General features: G+C 44.5%; 1 protein-coding gene across 3 annotated transcripts; it reads right to left on the reverse strand.

Annotated features, from left to right (window-relative positions):
• Window positions 1–572: 572 nt before the first annotated feature.
• Window positions 573–25,056, reverse strand: abl2 (c-abl oncogene 2, non-receptor tyrosine kinase). 3 transcript variants are annotated; one of them, XM_069679483.1, is made up of 11 exons: window positions 24,457–25,056; window positions 12,266–12,430; window positions 9,480–9,775; window positions 9,121–9,393; window positions 8,812–8,896; window positions 8,499–8,676; window positions 8,186–8,370; window positions 7,935–8,087; window positions 7,580–7,669; window positions 6,979–7,161; window positions 573–5,540 (listed from the first exon to the last, which is right to left on the reverse strand). In XM_069679483.1, exons 1-11 carry the CDS (start codon window positions 24,671–24,673, stop codon window positions 3,715–3,717), a joined length of 3,651 nt encoding a protein of 1,216 aa, XP_069535584.1. In that variant the 5' UTR covers window positions 24,674–25,056; the 3' UTR covers window positions 573–3,714. The 3 variants fall into 3 exon arrangements, with proteins under 3 accessions (XP_069535584.1, XP_069535583.1, XP_069535582.1); XM_069679482.1 differs by lacking the exons at window positions 573–5,540; window positions 24,457–25,056 and adding an exon at window positions 12,588–12,760 and having other exon boundaries at window positions 6,170–7,161; window positions 12,266–12,427; XM_069679481.1 differs by lacking the exons at window positions 573–5,540; window positions 24,457–25,056 and adding an exon at window positions 12,588–12,760 and having other exon boundaries at window positions 6,170–7,161.
• Between the last annotated feature and the right edge of the window lie 193 nt (window positions 25,057–25,249).

Below are 25,249 nucleotides of genomic sequence, written 5' to 3' on the forward strand. Positions count from 1 at the left end.
TGTGGCCATTGGTGGAGCAACTAAACCACTGCATACACTGTCAGGTAGTTTAATCAATTACAATGCATCATATTTAACTAACTGAACATTTTATTTTATTAATAAAATAAATCATTATATCTGTAATTTATTCTTACAAAGATGAAATGCTCCACAATTGATATACAGAGGTTCACAGACGCTCTTTTTTCTGAGTGCAACAGTTCACATTAAGGTTAAATTAAATTCTGGTTTTGAAATGTACCACTATCCATGTATCGAGACATCCAAATTTTGTAGTTTTTATATTATGTGTCATTAATAATTAGCAGTGCAGATTTTTATGGACCTATATCTATACATGAATTTAAATTTATTTCCTGGAAGGTAACAGAATATTGCCAAAATAGTATTGGCAATAAGTATTCTATCCTGTGCTCTAATAAAATGTATTTCATGTTGTGTGGAATTAAAACTCAAATTTTATTTTAACCTATAAATTAGTTATTCAATCATCTGCTTCTCACATTACACCTCACAGTGTCACATGAAAGTGTTTGGAGACAGATAAACATCCAAAAAAATACTCATCAATATCTTTATTATTTACAATAGGCTTAACACTGATAAGCAAAACTTCACAGTAATATAACGTGAACTTTAAATAAAAAACAAAACAAAAACACAAAATATATGTTTTGTACAATACAAAAAGTTAATGTTAACATCTCTGCCATGTTTCATCCCTGTTTAGATTCACATATTCCATTGCTGTATGTGTTGCTTTACATTGCACTCGTACAACTGAAGAAGTGGCCTTTGGTATAATGATGTGTACACACGTCTCTTCAGAGCTGTTCTCCAAAACAGGGAGACAGGAAGGGAAAAAAAAAAACAGATATGCAGGATAAATGCAGGCAACATAAAGACAGACAACGCAGAAGACTGAGAATGAGAATGAGCAGAAATCTGTGGTCAGTTTAAATATTAAACATCGGTTTAGATACCAGATTTGTGGAACAAAGAAATCATTTAAAGTCTACATCTTTATTTCTCTAAAAAAAAAAAAAGTCCGGACTACACTTTTTCTTTCAGTCTTTGATAAGGCTTTTTGGGGAAACCTGCTGCAGAGATATGCACTACAAATCAACAGAAACCTACCAGGCAAAGAGGCCAAACTGGTGCTAGGCATTTAGAAAGAGACAAAGTTCTGGTGGTCAGATAATAAGTCAACAGAGAAGGATTAGTGCAGCAGACTTGTATGTGTTAGAGAGGAAACGTTACCAGGTGTGGCTGAACTAACAGTGTGAATGGCCGCTAACAAATTGGCCTTAGTATCTAAAATACATCATCTTAATAGACAAAGTGCACCTTTCGGTTTCAAGTTTGCATCTGACCATTAAACTCCAAATGACAGAAATGCATGCTGTAGTTATGTTATTTCACAATCTCATGGCAAAGAAAGGAAACACAAATGTGTTAATGGTGGACTCTGCAGTGAAAGTGTGCTGTACATAAATTATTTCTTCACAAAAAGGCACCAAGAATCACAAAAAAGCATGATGGCATTTTGAGTCTGTGTGATTTGAAACTCACAGTGAAAAGAAATGAATCAGTTCGTCTCACATGATCCTGTTTGGCAAGAAATTGGACATTTATACCGACACAGTAACATGAAATAATGATATGAAATGCACCAGAAAAACAAGTTGACAAAAACTTTTACTTGGCAATCCATCAAGTGTCACTAACAGGCATTGTGAAAGTGTTATGGACCTGCAGTGTTAACAGATTACATTGTGTGTCATTACATGTGTCAAAGAACCGATGTGTCTGAGGCCTTATCCAGTGTACGTTAAAATGTGAGCCAAAGCGAGGAAAGTATCTGTGATTAGTGTGTGCTGTACACAGTTTTGCTTGTGCTCAAAAAACAGAGCAGCTGTTTCTGGATTTAATGATTTATTGTGACCAAAATTAGAAGAACGGGCCAATAAAAAAATATAATAAATTAAAAAAAAATTAAATGGCACCTTGATATTAAAGAGTCATGCAGATGAACATTCGCCCAGATACACAACGGAAGAATAATACATTCATAAAGCAGATATTCAGACCTGGGTGGATGAGCCTCAGTCTTGCAATACATCTCTTCAGTCAAAAACATTGCTCTTTATGCTGTAAGCACACATAAATCTTTTGTTTCCTGGATATGAAATAAATCAAATATTTACATAACTTTTCTCTCAAAATAGGTCTGTGCTTTTAATAAAAAAACAGGAATAATTTAAAATTCAAGTTCATACATAGACATTCTAAAAAGCATTTTTTTTTCTTTGAATCAAATAATGTACAAATTGCTCATGTGCTGAAGACATACTGCAGTTTGTTTGTTGAGAGATCAGTACTGTGTGATTATGTAAAGTAGGTCTCTGCGTGTCGCAGTGTTCATACATTGAAGAATTTGAGGCACTGAGGCCATGACAAGGCTACAGGGAATCCAGCACTGTCCATACTCAGAAGGACACTTATAGAAATACTGTCCCAGTTCACCTGCTCATGCGCTACCCTGTGCTCTCCCTCTCCTCGCTCCACTCTCGTATGCTCCATGATACAAGGAAGAAATGTAGTGTGCAAGGATAACTGGACATAGATATTGAAATGCTTTAGGGGACAGGGGGTTTTCACCCCCCTTTATGTGGCACTGTGTTAAGTAGTGAACATTATTCGCCTAACTAAAGCGAAGACAAATGCTGTGCATATGAGAAGACAGCCCACATTCATGAATGATCTTTTAGTTACGTGAGGAATAAACACTTTTTTTTTAGATTTGATAAGCCTGTATTTGGTAGTACGGAAACTCAACGTTTCATTTGAGCTTATTTACACGCTTGTCAAAAGCAAGAAATGATCCCTTCAGTTCTCTTCTTCTCAACGGTCTCACCTTGTGTGGACGCGTGGGAATGTCAGTGTTGAACAGTTTTTTATTCTGCAAAGATTATTCTTAAGAACTAGGCTTAAATCCGTAGCAACAAAAAAGCAGTTTGGGCCAGATTTAAAATTTAGTCTGACGACTTAAAAATACTGTTATTTGCGATCTATTCATGAAAATAAAATAAAACATCTGCACAAAAATGATCAAATTGAGACCCCATAACCTTAAATCATACTGAATCCTGGTGTTGATGTTTCCAATCTTTTACACAACACAATGGCTTTAAAAAAATGGCTTATGGTCACTCAGTTCCCCAGACACTGAGCTAAATACTGTGAAGCACTGCTTGGGCTTAGGTGAAAACAGCTGTCTAGTATTCAGGAAGTCTGGGCCCAACCGCCAACCACGTGTGTCAGTAGGTGACAAACTGACAGATGAATGAGTTATTAAGTCTGGTCTGGCTACACACGGCTGCTATATTCAACATTCATTTAACAAAGAGGCCTTTATCGCGGCCAGGTGGAGACGTGGCGCTAAACATTTCATGGTGTGACTCAAACCACATGTAGTTTGGTATAAACATTTCTCAATATGTACAGGTCAGAGCAAAATTAGTGTCCACACTGGCATTTTATGAAACGGTTGTTTGTAAACAATGAAAGATTACATTTTGATTTCTCTGAGGTACTTTAGAGATTCGTCTCATTCGTCCCCCAAAAAGCTGTCAATAAAATCAGGAACATAAAAAAGGGAATAAAAGCAATCTGTCGGGTAGGTGGAGGTGACAGTGGGTGTCACAGTGGCTACCTCTGTACTACGTCACTAATCTCTTTTATACAGCTGTGCAGGTTGTCCAGTACAGTGTTGGGCCCCACGCCGCTCAGCCCTCCGCCTCCCGAGGACGACGCCCTCAGTTCCTGCAGGCTGAGCTCCAGCTTCCCCACCGCCTCTCGGAAGGCAAATTTGTTCCTCATCTGAGGGATGCAGTCCACGTAACCTGAGCAGTAGTCTAGCAGCTGGTGCCCGGCGTCCAGCACCTGGCTGCTGGCGGGGCTTTCGGAGCTGGCATGGAGGGCGCTGCTCAGGCACTCGGCACACTCCAGCAGGGCCTCACGGCTGACCCGCTCCAGGGGCACCCTCTCCGCCTGCTGCCTGGTTCTCCGAAGTGCCACTTTGGAACCGCCAGACGGTGCTGAGTGTGAGGAGGAGGAGGCAGTGGTGGTGTTTCCGTTGGCCATTTTGGTGGGAGTAGTGTTGGTGGTGGCAGAGCAGGACGAGGGGAAGAAGGAGGAAGATGCAGGAGGCACTTGTGGTGGTGGCACTGACGGTCTGCCCGTCGTCACTCCTCCTGATGTCCGCCCTGACCTGTGACCTTTCAATGTGTCTCCGTTTACTTCCACGGGTGCTCCTCCTACCTGCTCCTCTCCGTCACCGCTGTAGGAGTGTTGCAGGCTGCGCAGGGTGGGAGGGGGAGGAGGAGCACATTTGGGTTTCACAAGCCGCGGTCGGTCCCGTTCTGCTTGGTGCTCCGACAGCAGTTTGAAGCGGTTCCCCTGAGAGTCCAGCCCAACCAGGTGCACATCGGCCGGGCTGTGCTTCAGCGTGGGAGAGATGAGGACGGGAACTTTGTGGTTGTGAGTTGGTGCACCAGCTGATGAAGCACTCGTACTAGAAGTCTTAGAGGGGGATGGCCAACTCTGCTGCCTGTCCAGACCTCCCCCACTTTCCTCTCTGCCCTCCCTGACCCGCGACAGACTGTCCGATTCCCCTACCTCCCCCCCAACCCCTGGCGCCCTCACACCTGGAGCAGTGGCCCGTGGTAGTAGCTTGGCTTTGGGCCTTTCCCTGATCTGTGCCGTCCCCTCATCCATCCTCCTCAGCAGAGTTTCCGAGGGCCGTGCAGCCCCGTTCTCTGGCTGCGAGGTTGTTGATGCAGTCCTCTCTAGAGGGGGTTTAGCACTGCGGTTCCTGGGTAAAGTCAGAGCCATGCGCTCCAGGTCTGGCAGCCCAGCTGACATCGAGGAGGTAGAATTGGACCTAGGGAAGGGTTTAGGCCCTCCAGATATACTTCCACCGTCCTCTACAGAGGTTGTCTTTCCTGTCCGTAGCCCCAGGGTCTTTTTGATAAGTCTAGGTGTGAAAAAACCAGCCAACCCGCTCCAACTGCTGCCGCTCGACACCTGCGAACCAAGCCCCCCACCAGAGGGTTTCTGCCCAAAAGTAGCCCCACAGCAGCGCGACTGACCCTGGGTGGGTTCCCCATGGGAGTGAGTGGGAGAGGCAGAGAAGCCGCTGAGACTGTCCGACTGGGGCAGCGGAGCGCTGAAATCAGCAGTAGGCTCATATTTTTTATGAGGTTGTGTTTCCATCTCCCGGAAAGAACTGCTCCTCTTCGGTGGTGTCGGGAGGTTCTGTTGGTGCTGAGAGGAAGGTGAGGAGGAAGAAGAGGAAGATTTCTTCTTTATGAAGGAGCTAAAGAAGCCAGTCTTGCGGTCTCTTGTAAACGTGCCCATATCCTGTGCGTCTTCTAAAAGGTTGCCGGGAGATTTATCGCGTGGCTGCTGTTTTCTGGGCAGAGCCGGGGAGCTGCTTGATCGACCCTCCCCGCCTAACAACGTAGACGCCCAGCCTGGAAAGATAAGAGAGGACTTCATTAAAACCATACATCACAGCTGGTCTGAACTCAGCAGGAATACATCCGTGTTTGTTTAAAGGTTGCGTAATATCTTACGAGAAACACTGTCGATATGCCTATACATTTATGTCACTCATTGCCTGCTGTTCTAAGAAGATAGACTGTTCCCTTTCTCTCTTTAAGTTCTTTCCTGCTCAGTAAATTCTCCTGAGGACTCTCCTGAGTAATGAAAAAGCATTTTAGAATAAGGGATGGAAGGTTTTAAGACATGCCACTCATGCGCGTGCAGATACTATTACTATGATTTAGAGGCTGCTCTATAAAAGATGGTGATGCACATCCAGGACATGACACATGCAGATACTGTCCAACCCCTGAGACTAGGAGTGTTACTCAATGAGGGAAATGCATTTTCATTGTTCAGCTGGGCTTTATATCAATACACAATTGTGCACAACAAGTTTTGTATGAATGAACAATAAATATATTACAGCACCTTGTTAGACATGAACTTAAACTAAAAACAGGCCGACTGTGGTTTCATTACGATCACATGTACACCCTTTAGCTTCAGTGTTGTGCTTTATGACATCGAGGAACATGGCGCATGTTTACATCACCCCCTTTTTTTAGCTTTATGACTAAATGAGCCATTGTTTGCTTTATTGGTAACTACATATGTTCATAAACCAAAACGTAAAAATCCAAACAGAGTGGGCACAGTGGCAGAAGAGATGGAAAAAAAAGAGGAAGAACAAGGGACAGACTGTGGTCTTTCAAAATCAGGTGAACAAACAAATGACATTTTTATTTATGATACAAAACAAATAAATAAGAAATAACTTAAACAAGACAAGACATACAACAGACGAAATTATGGAGATTTAATAGTGGGGTTAGAAAATATAATACATGAATCCAAGTGATGACTGGGACGTGGAAAGAGTGATACAAGAAATTGGACAAGACAGAATTATTCACAGATAACAGACACGTGACTGAGACAAGGAGCAAAGGTCGTATTTATCACTAATTGACATTGATATTTATATTTATACAGTGTACATATATTATGTTTGGGAGTGTTTGTGACATTCTTAGAATGGCCCTTGGATTACATGATAGATGAGGTAATGAAGGAAAATGAAATACTTGATAATTAAAGCTAGAATGTTACATCTAAATCTTTAATCTACAGTGTGAAGAACAAGTGTATTCTTTAAGATCTTTTAATCACTGTTGAATGACAGATGCCAGACGGAGGCAGGCACCAGCATTCAGTTGGGAAGGAAAATGACGGCTCTTCTCCTCAGACGGCGGGCCCGGCGGCGCTGCAGTGTGCTCTGCACGTCGGTGTTCTCAGGCATACCTGCAGAATCATAATGTGGTGCGTCTGCTTTGATGGTAGTACGGTAGGCGTGTCTGGCTGTACCTGAGTGGCTGTGCGCGCTGTGGTCGGACCGTCCATCGAGTCCCCCCTCGATGTTTTCCTTGTTTTCTGTGTGCTTGTGGAGTGTGCGAGATTTGGAAGGCAACAGGGGCATGTCGTGACTGAAGGAGTGCAGGGGTCCGCAGTGACCAGAGGAGGCCGTCTTACAGAGCTCCTCTGCAACCTCTGCAAAGCACGAAGAAGAAATAAGAAGGCAGTCAGCATCATAATTCATAGCAACATTCATACATTTGCCTGGCAAATAAACCTTATTTGATGACAATATTTTATTTCTTAACTTTTGCATTATGTTGTCAGGTATATACTGTTATACCTCTTTTTCTTTTCTTTTCTTAAACTTCTATTTCTTCTTTTTGACTAACATTTTATTCGCTTTGCTGCTTCGAGGTCCCTGTTTAATAACAGGGACTTATGAAGTTTCATTTGATACGAGACTTTAGAGCTGTCTCTCAAAGTAGCTATCTTGAACAGGCAGCTGAATTTGTGCAGTGATTTAAGAAGCTTCATCAAAGCAGGTTTTAAGCTGCACAAAAGAGACAGTTAATCTCAATGCCTTTTGAGGATAAACTACAAGTTATTGTACCTTCAGAGATGCTGGAGTCATGGAACATTGTTTCGAAGGCTTGGTGTGTCTCTGCAAATGAAGGTCGGTCCAATGGGCTCCACTGCCAGCCTGGTAGAGAGACAGACAAAAAAGCATTTTACTACAGGATGTGGCTTAAAACTGTGACAGATCCTTCAATATTAGACGATATTTTTCCTTCTTTTTTCCAAATAACAGGATTGCGGGTTTTAAGACACCATGGAGAGGGATATTGTGTAATAGAAATCTAGAGACCAAGGAAGAACCAACCCTTTCCACCTCATGCTGTCAAGCTCTCTTTATATTTTCCCACTGGAGTGCGAAGTGACAGGCAAATAAGATAAAGAATACTTACATGCTCTCATGAGTTCATAGACTTTGGGTGGGCATCCCTCTGGCTGTTCCATGCGGTAACCTTTCTCCAGCAGGTCGTACACCTGAGACAGATCGATGCCAGGATATGGAGACATGCCATACGTGGCAATTTCCCATAGCAGCACCCCAAATGCTGTAACAAAGACATTTTCAGAGGATCAAGCATTAGCACATTGGAAATAAGCCACGAGAGAAAAAAACAAAACACTGCAGATGTGTGTAGTTGCTCACCCCAGACGTCAGATTTGATGGAGAAGGTGTTGTATGCAAGGCTCTCGGGTGCAGTCCATTTGATAGGGAACTTGGCCCCAGCATGGGCAGTGTAGGTGTCACCTGTCATTAGCCTGCTCAGGCCAAAGTCTGCAACCTTCACGACATGATTCTCCCCGACGAGGCAGTTCCTCGCTGCAAGATCCCTGAGCGAGGGAAAGAGAAGCACGCAGATGAGAAGAAGATAAAGGGGAAGACTGGAGATATGAGGTTTCTTTGATATACACAGAAATTCATGTAAACACGCAGACACAAGTAAAGTACATCCGCTCACCTGTGTATGAAGTTCTTCTTCTCCAGGTATTCCATGGCGGAGGAGATCTGCGTGGCCATGTACAGCAGCACCACAGCGTTCACCTCCTCCTTGTCACAATCTCTCAAGTAGTCCAGCAGGTTTCCATGTGGCATGTACTCTGTCACGATGTAGAAAGGAGGCTCCAGCGTACACACACCTGCAGGAGAGGCAGCAGTTACAAAACAGATACTAGAAACTACTAAGAATGAGTGTGTCCGACAAAGCTGATTCAAAGGCTTGGGTCCGAATGTATTGAGATAAATGTGGCAGAAAAAGTGGTGTTGATACTGACCTAGTAACTGAACGAGGTTTGGATGTTTCACCTCCTTCATCACTGCTGCCTCTTTCAGGAACTCTTCAACTTCCATGGTGTCCTCCTGTTATCAGAGAAAATAAGGAAAATGCAAAAAGATAAGGGAGAAGAATTTTATCAGAGGGTTGAACAGCTAAGCGATCACATGTAATACCAAAGTCCACCAGCAGGTGGTGATCTATAACCATTTTTTACCTATTCCCTACCCTCTACAGAAAACAAGGTGTTAGCCATCAAATATAATGTAATAACCTTCATAACCAAATAAAGATAATATGGTCCTCTTACCTTGAGTGTTTTCACCGCCACCGTGAGGTTGTACTTCTTCCACACTCCCACATACACCTCCCCATACTGGCCTCCTCCCAGCTTGTGCTTCATGGTGATGTCTGTGCGCTCCATCTCCCACTTGTCGTGGATGGGCGACACGCCGTACACTGTGGGCTTGTTACATTTGGGTGCTGGGTAGTGCAGGGTGGTGACCAGGCCATCGGCTACAGTGGAGTGGTGGTGGACGAGCTCGGCTAGGGTGGCGAAGCGGCTCTCAGATGTCACATAGACCTAAAGGGGGAGGGCGGGGAGAAGGCGTTAGGGTGGTTGAGGACAAAGGACAAAGAAAACTCTCACTTCAGTCTACTAAACTCTACCTTTCCATCAGAGGCCGTGTTGATCCGGTAGTGGTAGACTCTCCCCTCGTAGCGGAGAGAGATGGACAGCTGCCCGGGGCTGCTCTCGCTTTCCCGGACCAGGAAACTGCCGTTGATGAGCGATGAGAGCAGGTACTCTGCGGCGCTGCGTGACACGGGCCCATGGTACCAGCTGTGCTTCTCCAGACTGTTTACTGGTGTGATGTAGTTTGAGGGCACCCAACCCTGGCCGTTCTTAGAGCGAACTTCACTCCACTCTCCATTCTGGTTGTAGCCGAGGACACGCAGCTTCTCACCTGGACAGAGGAGGGGCAACTTGTAAGCATTGATCCAGTGATGACGTAATGGCCAACGGTAAGAATGTGAAGATAAAAGCTTTTCTTTAGAAGGGTATAGGAGTGTAAATATCTGATGCTGATCACAGGAAATCACTTTCAAAATCCTTAGAAAGACAGAACATAGAATAGGTCACAGCGGTGGTCATAATGCCCAAATAACAGGTCATAAACAGGAGAAACCAGCCATGTAGCGCCTCTCCTTGAAACTACATCAAACGCTATGGAACAACGATTTTGAGGGCTGGGTGGACTGCATATCTGTCATAGAGGGCTAGGCAGAACCAGGCATGTAGAGACTTGGTCTGTTGTCTCTGCCTGACGTCAGATCAGGAGACATGAAGAAGGCAGAGGAGCGGATGTGCTGGAGACAGCGAATGAAGCAGCGATCAGTCCTACTTGTTAGAGCGAGGAATGGAGAAAGAAAAGTAGAGGACGAAAAGAAGGGAGCAGTGACTGGTTGGGAGTGATGGTCTGACAAAGAGCAACGCATACTGTCAGCGAGCCAAGAGAAAGTATCAATCAACCTACATGTGCACTTCCAACATTCTTTATCTGTATTCATCAGTCTTTGTCTCTCCCTCACAGATTCTAATATCCCTTAAACCCTTGAATTCTCTAAGCACGTCTGATTGCTACACAGTGTGCAACCCTTTAGCGGGCGTTTAGCCCAAAAACAACCCTAGGCTAAAGCAACAAAAGAGGCTTTGATGATTTGGGCATGTAGCTTCAGATGCCTCTAAGACAAGTAAATTTGATCCATGTGAGCAACAGATTAATGTGTTTAAAGGCTTACGAGACAGGATTTTAGCTATCACAGTGGTAAACATTGTGAGCTAAACAGTAGAAATCTTCCCTTCACGTTACTAACACATCCAACAGGAATGTGTGCATGCATGTATTTGGATGGTCACAGCAGCACCATGCAAAATGACAATTTAGTCCCTGCAAAAGTTGACCGAGGTCACATTTTTTCCAGGATGACCCTGTGGTTCCTAACAGAGTCTCTGTGTCGGCAAACTTCGCTGCTTGACCGGCCTCATTCCAATGAGTGAGGTGACTGTGGTTTTTCACTCAGGACTTGAGTCAATCTGAATGCGGCTTTAGGCTCTTATGACTTGGCGGCATAATGCCTTAAACTGTGTGAAATAGCAGACAATTAACTTAAGCAGCTAGAGTAAGTGCAGTCACTCATAAAGCCTTGGCCTTACACATTTATTCAAGGAACGGGAGCAGCCCTCTTAAGCTAGCATCCACAGAACTACATAAAACGGAGATGGTTATCCACATTCAGCCGACCAGTCCATCAGTCTCCTGTGTGTCTGTAAGTTTGGTAGGAGTGGAAACACTGCCTCACATCGGTAGCCATTCATGTCTGAAGCAGGGATCTGGTCTGGCACGGCTAAGAGACAAAGCTTAGCCTCAGACACGCCCTGCTAAGTCCCTCTTTGTGATCATCCTCTGCCCGCTGCTACAATCCACCTGTTATTATTTTAGTTGAACATATTCCATATTAACGCAGCGTTGCAGGCAGACGGGAGAGATAGGAAAAGTGCAGAGAAGCCTGGGAGCGCACATGTGCTCCCATGCATGTGGGCAGGAATCTCAGATTGACTCCATGAGTCAGGGTCTAACCATCATTTCCATCCCAGGCAGCTGCAGTGGAGGTCCTGAAAGGATGGATAATTAACGAACTATGGTATGTTTAGTGCTTTGGATCGGTTGGGGGCTTAAGGCTGGCCAACATGAGGAGATTTTTGTGTCTTTTCTCAGGGGAGAGTTGGTTGACCTGTTAACTGCTGCTGGTTGAGAGAGCAGAGGTTTTAACCGAACGGAGAGAGCAGTAAGAAATAACATTTCCTTGTAACAATCTGTGATATTATATTTTAACCCCAAGACAAGTAGATAATAGAGTATTAAGACATTTGACTCCCAGGTGGCATAAAACATTTATAGAGGTGTAACCTGCTAGAGGAATGTGGGGTGTGTGTGGGTGTGTGTGGGTGTGTGACAAAGGCTGGGGGCTCCGATACCTGCTGATGTCACCACAGAGTCAACTAATAGTGACAGCTCTTTCGAAACACCACATTCCTCTGGCATAACTACACTTTTAGTCATTAAACATTCCTTATAGGAGTTGGTCTGAGCTGCCAATCACTGATGATGCCTCTGAGATTACATCAATGACTCTTTGCTACACGTAAGGAAACCTCTCTGCTCTGTTGTAACAAAAGTCAACAGTGTTGCTCAGGAAGGCGTGGTTGGATATGGTCAGTGATACATCGAAAGAGGAGTATCATCACGCATGTAGCTAAGCAAAACCTTCAGTGATGATGCATGGAAAAGGTGTGCTGGAGGACAGGTATTACATGTCTTGTTACAGCACATAATGTTATGTATGTTACATTTAATTCAGTGAATCAGAGAATTAAAGAAAAAAAGAGTGAGTACCTTTGGTGATGCTGAGCGTGTTGTCTCCGCTGGCGACAAAGTCATAAAGTGCAACGAAGAGGTTCGGGTCGCTCTCGGCCGCCCCCAGTAGGTTCTCTTTGGAGCTCCAGCGCACCGCCTCCGTCAGCGCAGCCGAGTCCAGGCCGAACGGCCGGTGCAGAGCTTCTGGAGGAAGGCGAGAGGGAAAGGGTCGAGGGAGAGAAAAGAAACACCATTAGTCCAAGAAAGAAATTGAGTGAGGGTAGCGCAGTGGTAAGACTAAGGTCCTCTAACAGAGTGGTAAGAATTGAATTCTCCATAATCCATTTTCCAGATGGTCTACCTGTTCGTCCAGGTGGTTTCCCCTGCCTGAGCCCCGTTTGGAGATGACGGCCGCCCAGAGCCGCCCACTCTTCCTCAAAACTGCTGTTTGCCTGAAGGCACCTCAAAAGCATTACTTTAACCAAACTACTCTCTGAAGAGAAGTGTTATTACGACATAAAGAGTCCTGCTGTTTCTACCTGAGCCAGGTGAGATCTGAGGTGGGGGTGTTTCTGTATGCCCGTTTATACAAAGAGGAAGAGGGAGGAGCTATGACACGGGGATCGGCTACATTCTCTCTCTCTACACAGTACGCAGCAATTACCGTAGCTACGCAACACACGCACAGACACACAATGATGAACTGGTACATGCTTAGCTAACACACGCTCCACTCAACAGCTGCTGCTAAGGCCACTGCATGTCTGGACAGCTGCTGAGCGAGTGAGAGAGCAGGGTGGTGAAATAGACGGGAGGAGGAATGGAGATCAGGAAGTGCAATACAGGGAACTTTAAGAGAAAACCAGCATTAATTTTTGTACATAACGTTGTTTTTCTTGCTTCAAAGTAAGGTGACAGCAGAGGCTCAAACATTAACCAAGGGATCCGAAGCACCCTAAGCACATGCACAAAGTCTAAATGATATATATTCTGCCAAGATGAAGCACCAGCTGCAATTTTACAAGAAAGAAATGTATGATTTAGTGATTTACTTTAATTTCACCATGCGAAAAGTTACACACAGTGTAATTCAATCCCAAACAACAGCCTTGCAATGCTTATTTTACAATGGTTGTTTTAGAGGCTGTAGTTTACAGTATCGAAGTCTCAGATTAAGAAAAAAATAGATCACATGGGTACGAATTGAAAACAAAAGGACAACATAAAAGGCACTTGTGTGGACAGCTTAATTTATCTGCTTGTTTACAACATCTGCTATCTGTCACTACAAGCTTCCGCCTACACATTCATGCAAATGTTTGACAAGTAAACCGACTGTTTCTTCCTCCTCCAGTAGTCGTACTTCATTCTGCTCACTGGTAGACCTGACAGATAATTCCCTTTTCTCATATGAATTGGGCTTTTGATTAAAAGAACTAATTAGCAAAGATATCACCCTGTAAAAATGTATGTTTGTCTTGAGCCACCACCATGCACCGATTCTTCTATTGCAATTAAAGTAAGCTAATACTTTTAACAAGTGTTTCATTATTGTCAACTGAGCAGCTGTTGAAAAACTGTAGCACTATCACAACTTGAAACTTAATTCAAGACAATATGAAGTACTTTGTCTCATACATACTAATGCATAAGTATGTCCTAGCGCTAGTTACAAAACAGCCAACAAAAGCAACAAATGTAGGAATGCTGCTCCTATGTTGATGCTGAAAATTTTGACACAAGCTCGATGACAAAAGCAGCTCAAAGTGAAAACTGGACTCAGTTAATGTGTGAACAATCACACAGCTCAGATGTTAACGTTTCTATCAGAACTTGAGAAATGTTTGATGCCAGACAACTTTTGTCATCGGAACATGATGAGTAAGTCAGTGAGAACGGCGCAGGGTTCTCACGGGCAATAAAACCATGTTAAATACTTCATCTGACTTTAATTTTTCCATACAAAGTACCGAGCAAAAGCTGTGCGACACAGCTGAAGCCTTGTGAAGTTGACAGACAGAGATTTAAAGAACAAAACATAAAGATATTAAGCTTTTTTCATTGTTAGTTGACACCATGTGGCAGGCACATGGCATGCACATGGCATGCACACAGGAAAGAACGGCAAGGCATAAACAAATATTCAAAATCAACATGTAAGGTTTGCCCACCTTTGTTCTGGACCAGCATGCACTGCAGCGCAGCACTGGCCGTGACCTGGCTCAGCCACAGTTCCCAGTACATCTTCTGCCCTGGTCTGGTCAGATACCAGCCCCAGTCCAAAGTAACAACGTGGCTTTCTCAATCAGCTGTGCTAACTCTGAACTGCTGTTCTAAAGTTTGGCTGACTAAGTAGACGCAGGCGATGGAGACTGAACAGCGCTGTTGTTCATTCTCCTGAGAGAAAAAAGAAGGAGCACGTGCTGCTTCTCTAAACCATCCCCTTCACTGTGGGAGTACAAATGCTGCACGCAGAGCAATCCGAGAGAGCGAGGACCCCCCAGACAAAGTATTTACCCACGCTGTCCTTGAATCAAACCTCCTTAACCTCTGAAGTAACAGTAGCGACTGGAAGCCTCCTGCTGGGAACTCCCCACTAGCTTTGATGTGGCCTAAGGGAGTCAAGATTTCCAAGGTCCATCTGGAGAGCACAGACATCCATGACTGATGTTCTCTGTGGTTTAATGCACAGTAAAGGATGGCAAAACGTGGCAGAGAGAGGGAGCGAGAAAGGCGTGCGGTGAGGGGGCATGTGTATACAGTGGTTGGGGGGGGTAGGGCAGAGTGCATGGTATGGAGGAAAGTTGAGATGGATATGACGTGTGTGCATGTGTGTGTTTATGTGCACTGTGGGAGTGTGTGTGTGAGGCCTGGAGCAGCCAGCGCTGTGGCCGACAGCAGATGGCTGGTCTTGTTCCCCTAAGGGGGCAGGGAGGGGGTCCTATTGACCCACACTTTTCTTCTATGTGTGTGTGTGTGTGTGTGTGTGTTGTGTGACTCAATGTGTGTAAATGAGTGCAACTGCTGCGGGCAGGCTGAGCCAACTGTCAGCGCTGCTCCTCTTACACAGCTACATATCACCCCAGCAGCACTCTCCGCAGGAATGTTTTTAATGAAATAGAGATATTATACTGTGCACATGTGTCAGAGGTCTCCATTTGAGGAATCTCAAACCAAGACAACCAGAAAGACTCAACGAGAGAAACTCCATCACTGGTCAGTATTCTGAGGCTCAAATAACCTCATTACATCAAAGTGTTTTCATGATCCAGTTTCATTAAGCTCATCATATTTCTTTAATTGCTTCCTAATCCGTCTTATGCCAGGCAAAAAGCAAGATGCTGTTCCACTTGGCCGAGCTCAAACTTCATGCGCCGAGGCGTTTGATTGAGGGAGCAGTTGGTGTGCGCTGGGTATGTCGTGTGCCCGTGCGGGTGCCTCAGTGAGTGTGTGCCGTGAAGTGTAGCACATGTGCGTTCTGAAGAAACTACGGCTTTGTGTCGAGCGGAGCGGAGAGGGGTATGTGCAAGTCTGAGGGGCACGCTAAGCCTGCTCCCCCTAAGACAGCTGGGACAGAGGTGACCCTGGCCCTAACACACACGCACACAATAATGGTGACACCATCTCCTTGGCTATCCTACGACTCTGCAGCTGTTTCTCTGAGAGTTTTTGTCTCCATGTGTCCATAATGCTTCGCTTCACCAGCCCACCACTTTGTGCCCAAGCATTAAACACAATAACATCATTCACACGCCCTTATCAAAAACAATACAGGTCCTATCTGAAGCTTGTGACCAGCGAGGTAAGGGTGTATTTTTAGCTTCTGGAGAACAAAACATAGCAGCATGACATCCAGAAATAACTCTGCACAGCACACAGTGATGGTGGTGGTGTGGAGATAGACGGCTGGCTGCCTGCAGGAAGCTCTGACAAAAACCTGAGACAATGCTGCGGATGAGACACACATACACAAGATGTTACATAAGCCTATAGGACAGGCCCGATCAGATCCTGTGGCCGGCTCAGACAGAGAAGGTGAAGAGTCATAGATATTTACAAAAGGAGGAGGGCTGGAGCCTGGGAGACTCAGATCGACTGCATGTGGTAATCTAATACCAGTATTTATTTGTTTTCTGATACTCACTGAAGATCACAGTGTGCCTTACTGATAAATCATGTTGTTGTATGTTGTAACAGCTTTTCTTTGTTACAAAAACATGGTCACACTGTTTCTGACCTCAGAATTGAAGATTTGAGGGGATTTTTTAAAATGTGATCAGTCATCGCAAAGAACTTCAAAATTAGGGAGAGGATTAGTGTTACGTATTCACTTAAAAACGTTCATATATTTTAAGTGGAAAGTGGTAGATTTAAAAAAAAAAATATATAGTACAACTCCTACAATGAGAAAGAAAATCCGTGAATTATTTGTCGACTAATCAAGACACTTGAAGATGTCACTGAGTGTTCTAGGCTTATGTGTTTTAAATTGTTTTCTGATGTTTCGTAGACCAAATAAGAGCGTTAAACAATATCAATTGAAAAATGAATCGACAGATTTAACAGTAATGAAATCGACTGCAGCTGTATGTAATATTCAACCAGGAAAAGCAAGGCATCAGTTCTACTGAGACAGGATATATCCAGAAACCACCAAGTAATAAAGCTTAAATGGTAAATGGACTGCACTTATACTTACATAGCGCTTTTCTAGTCTTTGCGACCACTCAAAGCTGCTTTTACACTACATGTCACATTCACCCATTCACACACACACATTCATACACTGATGGCAGAGGCTGCTACGTAAAGTGCCCAACTGTCAATCAGATATCACATACCATCGGGAGCAATTTGGGGTTCAGTGTCTTGCCCAAGGACACTTCGACATGTAGCCTGAGGGAGCTGGGGATCGAACCTCCGACCTTCCGATTGAAAGACAACCGACTCTACCACTGAGCCACAGCCGCCCCGGCTCCAGCCATGTTTTAAGACATATAAAATGCAAAAATCCTCCCAAGGCATCTCTTCTTCTCCCTCATTAAAAATTCCTGAATCTGCATAGTCCACCCCCCACTACGTGCTATGTTTCTCCTTTCGTAAAATTACAGCCCAAAAACAAAACGTGTGGTGAAATGAAAAATGTCATTTTAATCCTTTCAGATCACATCCCCGGTAATCTTGTGCATCTATTTGACAATATAGGCCCAAAAAAAATACAGAAAATCCATTTCTTTGTATTCTTATATCAAAATCCGATCATTTTTCTTCTGGTAAAACTAAATTTCACTCGTGCTTACGTAAGTTAGCACCAAACAATTTCAACCAATCAACCTGCAACATTTAGCCGCAGAGCACCAAGAACGTTCAGTCAGTTAGCTAGCTACTGCGCTGTGGAGAACGTCTGTCTATGCCTACTTCTCAACGATCAAATCAAATCCCTCTAATGATATGTCCTGCCTGCACGTCCTGTTTCACTCGGAATTACGTCACGATATGGAAGCTAGATACTCTCCAAATGCTGTTTCAGCTCGACTTTAACGTTAGTAGTCAGTTTGCAAAAATGACGATGACGGTTACAGCTGGCTCACACATCACAGAAGTGTACATAAAGATATGCATAGCGTCACCCCGTCCATTAACGGGATTGGCTCCTTAGGTTTGTGACGTCTCAAACCTGCCAATCTGAAAACGTGTTGTTCAGCCTGTCCTTGGTACACTGCCATTTAAAGCAGACAGGCCCAGCCATGGAGATGACTGCTTATGTTGTCCCTGAACTCAAGATTTGTATGAGGCATTTAAAGTTTAAGACATAAGAGTATGTTTAATGGTCGTATATTTTCAGATTCATCAATACTGTTTAACTATTTGTTGAACTGTATGAAAGTAAACATGCTTGTGTCTAACATGTCATTAAAAGGATTTATGAGCAGTTTGTGAAACAGTCCATTGAAAATCTTTGGCTGTAGAGGAGAGAGGAGAGACAGTTGTTGTTCATGAGGACTGGACAAAGGACAATAGCCTCATTAATGCCTCATCGTGTGTGTGTGTGTGTGTGTGTGTGTGTGTGTGGACTTGCACAGGAAGATATTCCCTTGTTTGTGAGGACAAGACATTCTTCCTGTGAAATCACTTTTGCTGGCTGATATCAGTCTTGAACACTCGACGAGTTCATCTGCAGTGGAACTAGTGTGTGTACAGTATTCTGTATTTGCTTTCCTTGAAGACACAATTCAGGCACGTCAGCACCCGCCAATTCAATGTCTCCATCTATCAGCCCACCGTCTTTAACACATCCTGGTGTTGCAAACCTCTCTGAGTAACGAATCAAACATGCACATACAAGCCGCTGCCGGAAACACCTGTGAATGTTCTCTCTTCAGCTCTGTCAGGAACAGCAACAATGTTTGCGCTCTACATGGAAATACACCAACTAGGGAGTGGACAGACACCAGTCTGGACCTAAGGGAAGGTGGATCATCTTGAGATGGGGATGAATGGAGCCCTAACCCATGGCTCACCCTGCCCCGCCGCTCTCAGGGCTTGTTATGGGTTAATAATGGGCTCTAAGTGCTTCCCTTTAGATGTGCTGGGAACAATGCTAAGTAGTTCTTTATTTGACAGCTGAGAGGATGAATGGCATATGAAGGCTTGAGAATAGAGTGGTCTTTTTCACGCATATGTCAAATACTACACTTAACCAGCGACAGCCAATTATATATTTAATATTTTGTTACACAACATTGTGCAGACTCGGACCTGTTTGTTGCAGAATATAGGACGCCTAGGCTTAAAAATCGCCTCAGGGTGTAGTAAACTCAAACAGGTAGCAAACACGGCCTTTTCATTGTTCAAGTATTTCTACTTCAGCCAGCTTAATCCCCAACTAAAGAGAATAATTATCTATCCCGCAGAAATATAACCGAATGGAAATGTTAAGCTGAAATGACTACAGTTGGTGTCAGAGCACCGACCTCATTGCAGATCTGCCCGCTCTTGTCCAATGTATTATGTAAATGCTGTGAATGATGTAAAATATCTAGCTGAGGTGTGTTTTTAAGTGGCACAACTCCCCACAGGTAGAGAGGTGTGTTCACCGCAACACATCCCTGCAAAGCCTAGAAAAACAGTAACGGTTCTTGTTTCATCCTGCCTGGTTCTCTTCTCCTCTCTGCAATGAGGATTTACAGAAGAATCTGAGGACTAATCTTTGTGTCTGAACAGCTAATCTGTGTGGTGTGGTTAAGCTGTGCGAGGGTATACGTTTAAGCTGCTTTATGTTGACTTAGTTTAGACTGAACGGGGCGCAAATGAAAGGTTTTACATTACTTTTTTATAGAGCCCAACCAATATGGGATTTTTGAGGCTTGAAAGTGATTGTCGAGGGGTAAATTCAAGAATATTTAACAAGATCGTACATTATGTCAACCAATCCCAGTGCAGAACACAGGGTTGTTGACAATGGAGACAGATTGTGCGCTGCTTAAAAAAAAGTATGCGATGACACCATTTCTAAATCGCCCCAAGCATTGTTTACTGCATTATGTCCTGTAAAAAAGGTTGCATATCAGCCATTATTGGAATACATACAGATGCTGATATATCTGTTATAGATCTGCTTATTTTGGCCTGACAGTATCAGCTCCACTTTTTAAGTGTTACTTGTCTTTTCTTAGAATAACAACAAGAATCAGACGGGATAGTCGAGGACAGAAGCGCCGCAGGGCGTCCGGATTAAGGTTTTCTGATTGACTGGTCAGCTGTCGTCCCGTTACACTGAAGGAGTAGGACGTGCTGGATAATCCTCTGTACGAGCTGCACCACCATAACAACGACAATAACAAGGACAGAAAGAAACAGAAAGAGTGAGTGTGTGTGTGGACGTGTAGATGCAGCATGAGCATGCATGTGTGGGTGTTTACAGTAAGTGTGCACAAGTGTACGCTCCCAGCCAAGTCTCCAGCCTGGAACTGAGCAGATAAGCAGCAATGATATTGCCAGCAACTGGGGACGAATCCTGGAAGCGAATCAATGCTTAACAAGCTTGGCACAGCAACTGCCCCCCTTTTTCTACCCCATATCTTTTTTTTTTTTTTCACTGCTGCACCAATGCAGCTTGAAAGTGAAAACGGCTTTTTAACCAGAAGCCACTAAAACTATTTGGCTAGACCTCGTTCCTTGAAAGTTTAAAACGTTTGGTGTTTTTTAAGCTGACAGATGCGAGGGATAGATTCTCCATCTGCACAGGCAGTCACTCAGTGTTCTGATTAATCCTCACTATCTAATGATAAAAGCTGCAGAGAGTGGAGGGGATAAAAACTAGCGCTGTGGTTTTGGGGACTGCAGACGGATGATTGACAGAAGATGCAGAAGGTCAAGGTTACAACTGAGAGCTTTGGTACCGAAGCACGCAGTCATAACACACCACTCGGTGTGAAACTTCCAGTATTACTTCCTCGCTTTATTAAAATATGATTACATCCAAAATAGACAAAACTCTGAACTGTGCTTTTAGCTTTAATAACATTACATTTTGGCACATTCTATTATGAGGCATTATGAGTTAATAGGCCTTTTACAGAGATAGATAGATTTTGGATCAAGGCCCATTGCAACAGCCAGGGTTCATAAGACACAAAGCTTAGAGACAGGCCGAATTGGTCAACTGCGGGGACTAATAGAGGCTCAGGCCGGGGATAGAGAGGCTTGGCAGTCAGCCGTGGTACAGGCCACGCTTGGGACGAGGGCGAAGGCACGGAGAGACGTAAATTATTTAACACACAACCATTACAGAGCGCACAATGGTACATGCAGTCTCCGGACATGAATCCTGTTTGATGTGTTAAAATAATCTGCACAGAAATGCTTCTGTTAACACATGCTTATCCCCGACTCTGAGACAATCAGTCATCAGTTTTGCCCTAAATTCCAGCCACTTACATCCAGAGGAGGTGTGGCCATGGCTCCTCCTAGTGGTTAATAGAAGTCACTAGGATTGACTTACTAGTTTTTATCAACATACCATCTTCACTCCAGGATATTATCTATTAAAGCCTATTAAAATCTCATCCTTAGCCGATGATATCTGAAACTTGATTTTCCCTAGATATCACAGTGGCTGCTGGGTGACTTATCTTGGCGGTAGGGGTTTTAGCGCATAGAGTCCACAGAAAAGTGGATTTGTCTCTAATCTAATTTCACCCATGATGCAAATCAGCTTAGGTCCTTGGATCCTGGATCGAGGCTTCTCTCTTCTCCTCTGGGCAGCTTTAACAGTGCTGCTCTTTAGGTACGGCGGCTGGCTCGACACTCACTATCAGTGCTGCTGCCAAAAAAATATTCCAATCCTCTCATCTGCCCCAATTTCTATGATCTGTTTGGAGTAAAAATAGATTAGCCCACCGCATAGTCGATTTTTATAAAAAGAACCTTTAGATGTGCCCTCACTGGTTCGTTACACGGTCTATTCACCAATCAGGCTGACAAAGACGGGGTTTTTCAGAATATATGTAAAGGTTTAATTTAATAAAAATGCATCTAAAAAGTAACAAACACTCAAAGTTATCAACTGTAGTGCAACCGCACAATTGACATCACCCTGTGTCAGTTCAAATGATTCTCCCCCTCTGCAGTGTGTGTATCGGATGAACCCACTGCTGAGACGGAGATCTCTGAACTCCTGACATGGCTAAAGCGGAGGAACCATCAATACGTGGCTGCCACTGATTCACCAATTCTGCACTTGCACCGATAATCATGGTGTTGGCTACTCATTGAATCAGCAGAGAGGCCGCCAGCTCCCCGTCTGTCCTTGTTTAGCTCAGTGTTTTTTTTATCTTGCCTGTCCTGTCTAGTGGGGTAAACATTGTCTTGTTGGGAGACGGGGGAGGCTACACTAGTGATGAGCTGCACACCTGGGCAGGGGACAGGAGTTGAGTCACCGTGTAAAGGTGGGGAAAGAGTAAGACTGCCCAAAGCTAGAATCTACAGATGTTAAGGAAAGAGATAAGAAGGGAACAGCCAATTTATACCAATGGCTCTTATTTGACCCCTCTAATGATTCAGTGGTTTGAAAAATACTGGTAGAAACTCTTGTGCGAGCATGTGCCTATATGACACTAAGGGTTCAACAGATAAAAACACATTCCTCAAAGACTGGCACCTATCAATTACATACCAGGAAGGCATCATTTAGCCTCTGAACGTGTGCCAGGCTGTTATAAAGTGGAAGCAGGATTACTTCAACATGTGAATGGCTGATTGCTCTGAGTAGGAAATCTGTTCTTGTACTTCCTTTTGCTGATGTGCCAATTCAATTTCCTTGCAGGGGATCCATAAAGTTCCTCTTATCTTAACTTCCCCTGTAGTCACATGCTGCCATTGTCACATCAGCAGCTCAAATCTAGCCACCTCATCAATTCAACAGATTTGAGGAACAAATTAATCAAAACAACAGATTATTGGTATTGTTTTTAGGCCACGATAAGCACCGACGTCATAACAATACAAATGTCCAAATTTCTACCACAAAGATTTGTTAGATTAAGCTGCATCATTATCCTGTTTATTGGACAACCTGAAAAAAAGACCCTTTGATTGTCAGAGTCAGGCTGAGTGCACAGTACCACCTTGCTCGCATTTGAAGCTTTGTTCTATTATTGTTTGCTTTGAAGAGAAGCAGTCTCTCTGCAGAGTGGCTGTGTGACTGCATCTTGGGTGCTATAAAAAGGCCACTCCTGCCCTAACATCGGAGGAAACGCAAGCATGCAGACACTGAGTGGTGGTGCACTTAGCAGGTCTGTCTGTCTGTGCATGTACTTCAAGCTGAGGAGGGCTACTTTGAATGTACCAGCCAGGAAATTAAAGTGTGTTTCATTCCCAAAAGCTTGCGCCTTCTTTGTGGCCTTGGGTACTCCAATGGCGAAAGCCAGGGAAAGGGTTCCGGGACATCAGCGGAAACTAGGAAAGTAATGCCCGTAGTAATACATCAGTGGAGCACATGTGAATTGACCATCCACTGGGGGACACATACATGGCAGTTAGGCAGACCTCAAACATCAAAAGAAGTTAAAACCCAGAGTGTACGATCAAGTCAAGGATACGAAGTCACAAACAAACAGAGAGAGATGTATGGGTGAGGCATGTGCGGGCGCTTTCATGATTGCCATGTAATCACACTCAAGTTTGAACAAAAAAGCCTCGTGAATGAAACGCATTATAATAATGAAATTATGTACGTCACCTAGTAGGTACCCTGTCATCACCATTAGTTAGAAGCCCATGTCAGCCACTCATACACCATGCTTAAAGGGGAGGAGGGAAGCCATCTAGGGCATGGAGGGTTTAGTGCTGGGCCATTTCTTCATGACTCACAGAGCAGATAACCATATCAATGCCTAGCTATTGCTCTGAGGAAGGAACACGGGTGATGGGAGGGACTGCCACACCTCAGTTTTGTTTGATCGGTCTTAAATGACTGAATAATTCACTGATCACGTGCAAATCTAGGCGTTAGAGTATTAAAAGATAATCACATAAGAGTAGCTTTAATCTTTGATTTTCGCACGAGTGTATTCTTGTAATGACAGAAGGTGACTTAAATAATTCACGCAGATTTCCCACCGGATCAAACTGTGCAGTCAGCTTGCTGAGTGTGTTGTAACAGTAGACTTAATCAGACAGAGGATGTAAGTGAGCATGTGAAAAGCACTAGCTATTGTAATGTGAGCCTGCGGTGGCTGCTATAGTGAGTTAATGGGGTGGAATTGCTGCTCAACCTCCCGAGGCACGAATCACTGTTTACCAAAGCAAGTATCTCACAGACGGCCCTTGGAGGAAAACATAACGAGCACACTTCTAGTCATGATCCTTCAGGCTAAGCACAGCAGACTCTTCCTCTCTTCACAAACAGCGTCTTGGATCTGGATCACCAGGTCACATGCAGCACAAACATATGCCCCAACACAACGCCATAACGGTGCCACATCTTAGACACGTTGTTCTCCACCTCCTGAATAAACTTCCTTCTGTCAGTATACACAGACAATAGACAAATTAACACACATGGAAACCTAAGGTTTGTTGAAACGGCTATTTCCGCTAACGCGTCGTTGTCAAACTAGCATGGATTTAGCTAGCAGATGCTAATCAGCAGCAAACACAAATCAAAGTACACTGGACCACTACATCACCACTGATACCTTTTTTAATAAATGTTGTTCTCACGTTACCTGAATGCTGCACGAATATATTGATCCCTGGGTCGGGCACGTTGACTGCAGCAGTCCTTCCTGGCGGTGTCCCGGTGCTACTGCCGGGTTCTCGGGGTCTCCTCCCGGCGCCGCTCCCCCGGTTCCCCTTCCCTTGGTGCGGTTGGGACGCGTGGGGCTGTGGTGGCTGGAGTCCAGTCGATGTGCTCTCACCGACGCGGCCTACCTGCTGTCCCATCCCGGTAGTTTGGTGTAAGGACGTTTGGGACGAAGCAAGCAAACCCCCTGCGCACCTCTGGTTCACATTCCCCCAAGCTGGAGCGGCCTGGCCCGAAGTCTTCCTCTGTCCCCTCCTCGCGCTTCCTCACCGAGCTAACGTTAACTAGCCCGTATTAGCTCGTTTGGCTAGCCCGTTAGCTTAGCAGCTATCAGTGAAACCCACCCACCCTGCCTTTAACAATAAAATCGCAACCCCGGCGTGTGACAGCGATTGTCTTTATTCCGGTGATCCAAATGGTATCGGAGTAGATATCAGCGGTACCCGACGAGCGAGATTCGGTCAAATGTGGAGCTTTTCAGCACCGTTTTGCCGTTGTCCGGCCGCTACGCGCCCCCTCTGACGCCGCCATCTTTACCGCAGAACAGAAGATGTGTTGCACAAGGCGGGGGGTTCGATCCCCTGTCACCGTGCTCCTCCACCTCTCCAACACCACAGGGTCCCAACAACTCCCGGGCACCGGTTCCTGTGAGGGGAGCTGGTGTGGGCCGTTTGGTCACTGAGTCCTTGAAAGAAAAAAAAAACGCGGATAATTTT

Source organism: Semicossyphus pulcher, unplaced genomic scaffold, assembly GCF_022749685.1.
Source record: "Semicossyphus pulcher isolate SPU_LCO1_2020_fin unplaced genomic scaffold, fSemPul1.0.p SCAF_4, whole genome shotgun sequence".
NCBI classification, from domain to species: Eukaryota; Metazoa; Chordata; class Actinopteri; order Labriformes; family Labridae; genus Semicossyphus; species Semicossyphus pulcher.

Bases quoted from the DNA above. Each gene is read 5' to 3' on its own strand.
- abl2 (XM_069679483.1), bottom strand. From the start codon at position 24,673: ATGGGACAGCAGGTAGGCCGCGTCGGTGAGAGCACATCGACTGGACTC. The intron at 8,088-8,185 runs GTGAGCAACTAC...TCTTTGTTACAG, and splicing joins CATCAAATCTGACGTCTGGG to CATTTGGGGTGCTGCTATGG. The intron at 7,162-7,579 runs GTACAATAACTT...CGTGCTTTGCAG, and splicing joins TGACTCCAGCATCTCTGAAG to AGGTTGCAGAGGAGCTCTGT.